The sequence below is a fragment of the Coffea eugenioides genome, chromosome 8 (assembly GCF_003713205.1).
Source record: "Coffea eugenioides isolate CCC68of chromosome 8, Ceug_1.0, whole genome shotgun sequence".
NCBI classification, from domain to species: domain Eukaryota; kingdom Viridiplantae; phylum Streptophyta; class Magnoliopsida; order Gentianales; family Rubiaceae; genus Coffea; species Coffea eugenioides.
In genome coordinates this window covers 11758689-11768307 of record NC_040042.1, presented here as the reverse complement: position 1 = coordinate 11768307, position 9619 = coordinate 11758689, and the positions used below count along the sequence as shown (strand labels likewise).

Below are 9619 nucleotides of genomic sequence, written 5' to 3'. Positions count from 1 at the left end.
ATAACACACATATTGCACTCCATTATCTTTTGCTCGCTCCTTCAGGAAAAACGCAAGAAAACTAGAAACGAAATGGAAAAGAATTGCAAGAAAAATATAAACCCACTTAAATTCATCATAAATTGAAGAAAAAAAATCCAAGAAAACACCTAAAAGGAAGACTAATAGAGCAGATTATCATGAGATGCAACATCATTATTACATGGAGAATGATTACTTTCTAGTTTAACATATTACATACTACTATACCACATACAATTGAATTCAATTCCTGCATGATCCCTGTAACAGTAGCGCCATCAAAAACTTCAATTACTGGGTATAGCCAGGGTCTCCACAAATGAAATCGCAGAAGTATTAGTGCCACCACCAGGAAGCTGCTTAAGAACTTTCATAACTTTATAAGCAAAACTGTACTGTGCTATGAAACGCCTGTCCACCTCAATAATGATATCACCATTCTTCAAGAACCCTAATGGTACCAAAATGTCATGAAGTACAACTAATCCCTCAATATTAAACAACCATTTCCAAATTTTCCGGACACCATTATCTTCCAATATCCAGATCTCGAACTTGCTATCAGCCTTAAAAATCACAAAAAGTTTTTCCCTGAAATTTCCAACCCTGAATTCTTTTTCCTGCTCCCAGAATTGGCCACTTTTACTTTTAGTCGGTGCCCGGAACTCGCGGAGCTTCTGCTCATTCAAATTGTATGAAACCACCACCAGGCCGGATGCTGGCCAATGAAGATTTCCATTCACAAGAACCCCAATACTTTCAAAAACATTATAAGATCTGATATTTTGAATATTTTTCCACATATACCGCCCAAGTTTGTTGTCCATAGCATTGAGTATGAGATAAGAATGATATCCCAATACGATTACATAACCTCCAGCAGCAGATGAGTTGGGGCCAAACCCACAAAACGAGTAATGTTTACTGGTTTTGCATACTTCATCAAGCGGGAAATTTTTCTCTACCGTTTCATACAATCCCATGCACGGATTCCACAATACTATGTTGAAGTGTTCATCATGAAGACAAATTAAGCCGTTGTATGAACCGATAAGCCTGAAACTGTTGCTGTGAACTCCAGCAGGTTTAGGAAGATACTTCCACGCTTTTTCGACGTCTTTGTTGCTCAAACATGCATTGTATCGAAAACCTGCATTGTCTTTGCTGCTCAAACATGCATTGTAGCCTAGAGCTGCGGTTGGAGAAGTTATGAGGATTGAGTGTGACAATTTGTCTGGGTTTTTCAGAATTCGATCCAGGTGCACGTCCCGGAAATCGGAACTTGAGATTCTATCGGAAATTATCGAATTCCAAGTTTTGCAAACGCTCTGAAACCTCAAGAGGGACCTGGTTGGAAGCCATGAAAAAATGTTTTCCAATACATATTGGTCCATTATTAACGATCGAGAAAAATAGAGAATACTGAAACACGGAATATATATTGGAAGAGGATAAAATCAAAATCGAAATTGAAGTCTAAATCGAGCTCGAGCATCAATTATCTTCAGCTCTCCAAAAATATTGGAGGCAAAAACCCTAGATAGAATTTGTCGATAACGATAAATAATGGACATACAGTTCTAAATTAACATAACAGGCAGTAAGATAGGAAAATCTTCCCTAATTGATTTGTGATTGTGGGCTCCTTTTATCATGGACAGGAGATGAAAATATGAGCGCAAAATTCGCTCCACATTTACTAGTAGTTTGTTTAGTTTAGTCAGGTATTACTCGGAATCCCTGTTTTAGACGGATTCATCAGTTGACATACCAAAGAAGGGTTAACCGGACTAAACCCCCTATAATTAGGGATACATTGCACTTTGCCACCCTCAGATTATTTTAGCATAATTTTGCCCCAATACTAATTGCCGATTATCAACGGTTCACTTTTCCACTTAAAATATGATAAAAAGTTTTCGTTAATATTTTATGTGTTGATAGTGTAGTGATTTTTTTTTTACACTAGCAACTACAGATACATGACATATGTATATGATTTGAATTCATATTATGTAGAATGATATAAACCTATTAGTATAAAGAAAATTGTACCCTAACAATATATAAAAAAATTAAGATTAATTTTTCCTACACACTGTCAGTGTATGATGAATAACAACTATGCCAAATTTGAATTTGAATTTCAATTTTTGCACACATGTCATGAATCCAACAGTAATAGTATATACACTGTCAGTGTATATAAGATTTACACAAAAAAGTATACAAAAAAGCTTATATGCCTACATAGTTGTGTTATTTCTTTCTTCCCCCCTTTATTCTTTAGTGAAAATATTGGATCACAATAAGAATAAGGATAGGAAAATTCGGCTACTTAACGACCAGCAAGGCTGCAAATGAGCTGGGGCCAAATCTGCAAACATATAATTACTGCATTGTCTATCACGTTGGAAGTTTTTTTCTATGTACAAGTTTCACTGATTCCATGCACATATTCCACGAGAATAAGTTGAACATTTTATCATGAAGACGTATTGGGCCATAATACGAATCTATATGAGCAATTGCCGAAATTTGAAGGATTAGGACGGGTTCTTCTTTTAGTGTGAAGTTTAAGGAAATTAGGACTTAGGTTCAATTTGGAAATTGTTGAAAACCAGTTCCTGCAGATGGCACTTCTATCTAAATAGAGCCCCGAAAGAATAATCTCGAATATATCTAGATATCTGCTAAGTGCTAACGGAAAATCTGTGACAAGAGGATCAAATCAAATCTTAACCAATTACGATAAGCTCTCTAAAATATTTAAGATAATATTGAAGGAAATAAGATGAATTCAACGAAAAGCAGTCCAAACCCTAAAATTAGGTAGAGGATTGGGTTAGATGATACCATGAGAGGGATTATAAATAAGAAATTTTGAATTCAAAACCTCCCATTTATCAAAAAAAAAATCCCTTAGAATTAGTAAAAAACGATAAACTTGGTGAAGTTTCTTGATTTTTATTTTTACAACAGCTGGGCTAATAGTTTAATATTGGGAATATTCGTACCTAAATTCACATGATTTAGTTTATCCACGGTAGTGAATTGTTAACATGAAAACCTAGAGGGCAAAACAACAATTAACAAATAGTTAATTTTCTCTATACTAACAGAAATTAAAGTTTAAATTTTTACTCATTAATGATGTATACACTGTTAGTGTATACAAAAAATTATCTAAATGTGTTAATAAAGTTATTTTTTTTTCTAATAGGGGCGGAGTGGAACTTAAGCAATGGGGAGGGAATAGGAGGATTAGAACCTAGAATCTAAGGTAATTCTAATTTTAACTACTAGATCAATGATAATACTTTTTTTTTCTTTTTACCTTCCCACCTCTTCCCTTGACCTTCTCACTCCTAGGATGCGAAGGATTCTTTGCGATTCCTATGCCGTAGAATATGCATATCATATGCGAAGGATTTTTTGCGATTCCTAAGAGACTAAATCGGTTTCTACCTTTCTTTGATTAATTTTCTGGACGCAGAACATAAGAATAAAGTTAAAATAGATCTAATTAACCTTACCTGGGTTCTTTGAGGAGAGTACCTACTGCCATTGACATATGATCTACGAAAACGGTATTGGTAATCTTCCTGATAGTACTAACCTTGGTAAGATCTCGATGTTCTTAACTTGGTCCAAGAATTAAGATAATTTCCTAGATGAACTAAGTTTATTTACCTCGCCCTTCACAGGGTAGCTCGTTTGGTCACGGTAGCTTCCTTAAGGCCGTTGTCCAGCCACCCGCAAGGGTTCGAGTCCCGTGGTTAACATGTTCGGAGGGATGGAGCCTCTCATTCCGGGTCGGAGTGGGATTAGTCGGGTCCCATAAGGATTAACCCGGACACCCACTCAGTCAGCACAAAAAAAAAAATGCTAAGTTTATTTACCTCGCTTGCTCCAAATGTAATTGGGTTTACTTTCATTGTGTTAGTCTTTAGAGAAAGATAGCATATATATTGGCCACGAGGCCAGTTGCCACTGATCATCAGAAGTCAGAACAAACAATTTGAAGAAAGGATAATAAGTATATTGGAAATTGTGCCTTCAACCGGCACCACCACTCATCCGCCAAAACTAGCCAACACGGCAACACCTCCCACCCCACCTTCCCCTCTTCCAACCAACCCCTCCCCTTTTTTCCTCTTCTCCTTCTTCCACCTCGCCACCACCGTCACTCCTCTCTCTACCCTTCTCCTTCCTCCCTCTCCTTCGTCCGCACTACCCTCCCACCGTGCACCGCTGATCTTATGACTTACTGAGTATATGCCTAATAATTGTTCAATGACCATTATAAAACTTCTCCATAAGGTGGCGCACAAGGCCAGGAAAGCATCAATTTGCTATTTAATGTACATAATGCGACATATCTTTAGCTGCAAAAAACTCGAAAAGAGATTTAAGTAACAAATAAACCCAACATACTTCATTAATCAGAGTAAAAAGCCCCAGCAGGCGCCTACATCAACTTGTGATTTAGCAAGACTTCCACATTCACATAATCATGAGCAGATGCTATTAGCAAGAGAATGAACACTCTCTAGATTAAAGTTATTTTACCTTACTGTATCACAATTAAAGATGCAAACTGGATTTTTGGACACCAATCTAACCTCTACCAAATTCATGGTGCACTTGGTCCAACACTAACCAAACTTCTTAACATTTTGGCACTTTAATCCATCACTAAGAAGAGAATTTTTATCAGTCCAATTTCGAAAAGAATCCACTTTTTCATAAGTAGTTTGGTCCAATACTAACCAAACTCCTTAGCACTTTGGCACTTCAGTCCACCACTAAGAGAGAATTTTTACCGATCCAACTCTGAGAAGAATCCATTTGTCCATGATTAGCCTAGTTTCACAATCTGAAACTCTGATATCAATTGTTAGGGAGAAAAATCTCGAGAGAACCTACCATCAAAGAGTCCAATATGTAAGTCAGGAACCCAACTCTAATCCAAAAACTTATATTATTAGGTTTCGAGCCTTTACTTATATACAAAGTTTCGAAAATTGATGTTAATTTTCATGTGGTTATCCAGTCAACATTGAGATTCACTATTCAGTCTAAAAGTCTGAAGTATGAGAGCCTTCCTATAATCCTTGATTTGTTTCGTTGTGGTAGAGTCCCACTGATGACAAGATCAGCGTACTGGTAAATATAATTTGTCTGGTAAACCTTCATGCTAGAAATAAATGAATAAACTTTGTTGTTGTTATTGAAGATACGGGGAATAAAGCAAGGTCATGTGGTTAGAAATTTTTTTCCTCCTCAAATCCTGCTCTCATTTCTCTTCTATATTGCAAGGAAAAGATTGAGATAGTAATTCTAGATTGAGTTTCAAATTAGATCATCTAGTTACCTAAGCAAAATGATTCTGAAAAATTGTTGGCCACTAAGTGAAATAAAATATAGGAAAATTATGTTATTTTTTACTTGTTCAAGCAAAAGCATTCAGGTTAATGTGCCTCTGGTGCATATGTGAAAAGTTTTAATTCAACTAAACTTTCATCCTTGCAAGTTGCACCTTACTGTTGGGCTAAAACCAATTTCACTAGCCATGCTTTTCCACAGGCTTAGTAGCATCAATACAAATTCATACAATGGCATTTTTTTATAATAATAAATACAAGTCTTTTTAAGTTTGTATACGACTTATTTTTTCCTCAACTAAAATTTGGCAACTTTGGAAATCAAATATTAAAAATATATACAAAGAAAATAAATAAATATAATTTGAGGCAAAAAGAATTCAAGAAAATATAATTTCACAATAAGACCAAAAGAAATTTAATAAATAAAAAACATTAAATTTATATAAAAAAATAAAATGGAATTAAAGAAAATAGATTACATGGAATAGACTTGGATATTTGGGCAGAATTAATCTAAACCCATTTCAAAGTAATCCCGTCCAAATTAATCCCAAAACACATATGGGTAAAATTGGGTCTAATCCCATATTACTCAGTCCATCTCAAACTCAAACAAATCTTGCCCATCCTTCCCATTATGCTACCTTTACTTTAACCCAATTTCCTGATATAGAACTGGGTATTAGAGCACTATAACATGCTACAAATGAAATTGACATCAAGACAACCAACAAAAACTATCCTCATCACATGTATAGAGGTCCTTGAGTGGAAGCCTTGAAAAAAGAAAATCCTCCAATGCATACTGATCCATTATTCAAGGATATTCAAAAATATGGAAACATAAAAATATATATTATACAAGATGAATTCAACCTAGAGGAAAAAACAAGAATATAAAAAATATAAGGAATAAAAAATGATAATCAAGCAGTTTAGAAACCCTAGAATTGATAGGAAGCTACAAATTGAAATTGGTGGGCATAGAATAAAAATGTTGCTTGCCGGTCTATAAGCAGGAAACACTCAATTTTATAGGTCCAAAAAGCAGGGCTACATAGGTGGGCTTGCTTTACTTGAATAGATGGTAGAAGTCCGGCTAGGGAAACCAATGTGGACTGCCCAGGCAAAAAATGAGCCCAAAATTCCACTGACTTGCCAACTTGTCTACTTAAGTAGCGAACAAGGATTCAGCACAATTGTATCTTGTACGATTTTATCTAATCATTATACATGTTCAAAGTTTTGGGTATATAAATATGTCATAATGTTATATTAAATATATGTTAAATATTTGATTTCTGTATATCACTTTTACTTCAAATATAGTAATATAATGTAATTATATACCAAATAATACAAAAAATACAATAACCAGACCAAACCGTACCAAACTCCAACCACACTGGCCCCTTTCTAGATAAATAGCAAATTGAAGAATTTTCATAGAAAATTTTGCTACATATAATTACTCTTTTCTTTCAGTTTTGTGTTGCCACAAAATTATTGTATTATCTAAGGAAACAAAGAAGAATGATTTATTTTGCTAGGTACCACGACAATTTTCCTTTATGGTACATTTGGCTCTGATTAATTAAGGCTTGAACTCCAGACAAATATCTAATCTCCGTCAATCACAAAGACAAACATAAAGTGCATTAGTACAAGTCAACTCTTACCGGATTATAAAGGAATATGTCAGCTTAAAATAGGTCAGTGGCCTAGTGAATCCTTGCCAAAATTCTTAAAGAGTTGTTCAAAAGAAGCTGCAATTAACTCGGGTACAATACATGCTACATGAGCATGTTTTGGATTCTGATCTCATTGCTCAAGAGAAGTATTCACTTGTAAAATATGCTAAAAGCTTTTGCATGCTGAAGAAGAATTTTTCAATGCAAAACTTAGGGTTAATTGGTTGAGGGCAGGAGACAGAAATACTTCCTTTTTTCATATGAAAGTGAAGTCAAATACTGCAAGGAACAAGATCTCTTCTTTGAAGGAAGATGAAGTGAAGGAGATTGCTGTGGAAAACTAACTACCTGCAACTTTTTAATCAGGCTCCTAAAACTGAGACCTCATGTCTGGACTGCAGCCGATCATTACAAATACCATCTGTACTGGTCATACGACTTTGCTTCAAGCAGATGAAACACCTGAAGAAATACAACAGGCTATGTTTGCAATGAGAGAAGGGAAGGCTCCTGGTTCTGACAGTTTCGCTGTTGAGTTTTTCAAGAGAAACAGGGAAGTGGAAGGATTCTGACGTGATAATGGGAATCAAAATGGTAATTCTCCCTAAATTTTAAGGGCGAAAGTGCAACTGACACCTAATTATATGGGGTTTTTAGTGCAGTTAAGCCTGCAAAATTATTTAATTTAACATTCTTTCATGTATGCAATGTCAATTCTCAAGTATGTCTACATCTATGGGGTTATATCAGGAATGCTTGATCAACTATCAACTATTATGTGGTATAAGGTCAATGTTATTTTTTGTTCAATTCTTAGGAAAAGACTTGAGAGTCAAACCAAGGATCTTGCAATATTAGGAAATTGTAACAAAGGATTTGTCAACAAAAAGAAGCATATTGAAGAAGTAATAATTACTTCAAATAAGAATCTGTCAACAAAAAAAAAACATAATGAAGAAATTCGATAATATAACCAACAAGAGAACTAAAGCAAAATTATAAACTAAGGAAACATCCAGAAGAAACATATTGAAGAAATCCAATTATAAAGCCAACAACAGAACTGAAGGAAAATTACAGCTTATAACAGTTGATATGTCTTTGTCTACAGGCTTCTCTTGTAACCAACTAACCATGCATCACAAAAGTAAAGATTAACGTGGTGCAACCATGGTCTCCACATATGAAATCGAACAAGATTTCAAGTTGTTAAGAATCTGCAGAGTTCTGGCTGATTTATCTTTGAAACTGTACCTTTTTATATGTGTACTGTCTGCATCAACCATGAGATCACCATTCTCGAAAAATCCTAGTGGTAACAAAGAGCCATAATCTCCAATTCCTTCTATGTTGTTCAACCATGTCCAAGATTTCCACACCCCATATTCCTTCATAACCCATAACTCGAACGTATCTTTTCGCTGGACTACAGCATCCCACGGCTTGGATATAGTACACAGGTGTCCTTCACAAGTTCCCAAGGTAAAGGGCACTGGAAAGGGCAGACTCAGGCCAAGGTCCGGCAGCTCTGTGATTGCCTGGCCATTCAATGGGATGGATCTAATTTTCTCCTCCGCCAAATTGTATGACAAAACCACACTTTCATTTTGCACAGATGCCGGCCAATGAAGATGCCCGTTCACAGAAACCCCTAGTCGTTGATAAATATTAGTTGTTCCAGGAATATCTTGTATCCTTTTGCACTCGTAACGCCCACGTCTCTGAGTTATGATATAGATCGCACGTTTTTGTTGAAGATTGTCCCAATAGTAACAGCCTAAGACGATTGTATATCCACCAGTAGAAGGATTAATGCCAAATCCAGAAAGGAAATAAGGCCGCTGGCTCCCTCTGAAATTACCGCTAGTTTGCGGAGTCACAATTTGGTAGTCTCCCGTGGAGGGATTCCACAAGATTTTGCTATTAGATTTGGTACCAAGACATATTAAGCCGTTACACGAACCAAGAAGTTTAAAATCATCTGCGAAATCAGCCATCCAAGGAATCTTAATCCAGTTTTGCCTTTTTGCCTCTTGTTTAACTCTGCATGCATTGAAGTCTATCGTTGAAAGTGGGAAAGTAACAAGAACCTTGTGACATGGATTTGAGATTGATAGCTCGTTGTGGAACTTGAGGAAATCAGAGCTGGAAATTGTGTCATTCCAATACTTGCATACGCGTCTGCAAATCAATAGGGTCTTGACACGAAGCCTCAAAAAGATGTTCACCAATATGTCCCAAGAGAGATGCATTCTTGCAAGCAACTTCTGAATCTTCTGCTGCTTCAACAAGTACCAAAAGATTTATACATAAATAACTGAGATCTTAAATTCTTGTCCCCTTCCAATTCGACCTCAGGCAGAAAAAAAGTTAGGAAAGGATTCGATTTGGAAACTGAGCAGGTCATAAATATTCATGTTATTGCTTTCCACTGCATTCTAAAAAACTTTCCAAATTGAGTTACAGAGTTGCTCTTAACTAGTGCCCTAACCAGAGACATATGCCACAGGCCCGTAA

General features: G+C 35.9%; 2 protein-coding genes across 2 annotated transcripts; both read right to left on the bottom strand.

The window, feature by feature from the left end:
- Positions 1-308: 308 nt before the first annotated feature.
- On the bottom strand, positions 309-1415 carry LOC113780259 (F-box/kelch-repeat protein At3g23880-like). Its single transcript, XM_027326070.1, has one exon. The coding sequence runs from the start codon at positions 1413-1415 to the stop codon at positions 309-311; it is 1107 nt and encodes a 368-aa protein (XP_027181871.1).
- Positions 1416-8256: 6841 nt separating this feature from the next.
- On the bottom strand, positions 8257-9354 carry LOC113780258 (F-box/kelch-repeat protein At3g06240-like). The gene has a single exon (XM_027326069.1). The coding sequence runs from the start codon at positions 9352-9354 to the stop codon at positions 8257-8259; it is 1098 nt and encodes a 365-aa protein (XP_027181870.1).
- Between the last annotated feature and the right edge of the window lie 265 nt (positions 9355-9619).

Coding starts and splice junctions, on each gene's coding strand:
- LOC113780259 (XM_027326070.1), bottom strand. CDS start 1,415: ATGGACCAATATGTATTGGAAAACATTTTTTCATGGCTTCCAACCAGG.
- LOC113780258 (XM_027326069.1), bottom strand. CDS start 9,354: ATGCATCTCTCTTGGGACATATTGGTGAACATCTTTTTGAGGCTTCGT.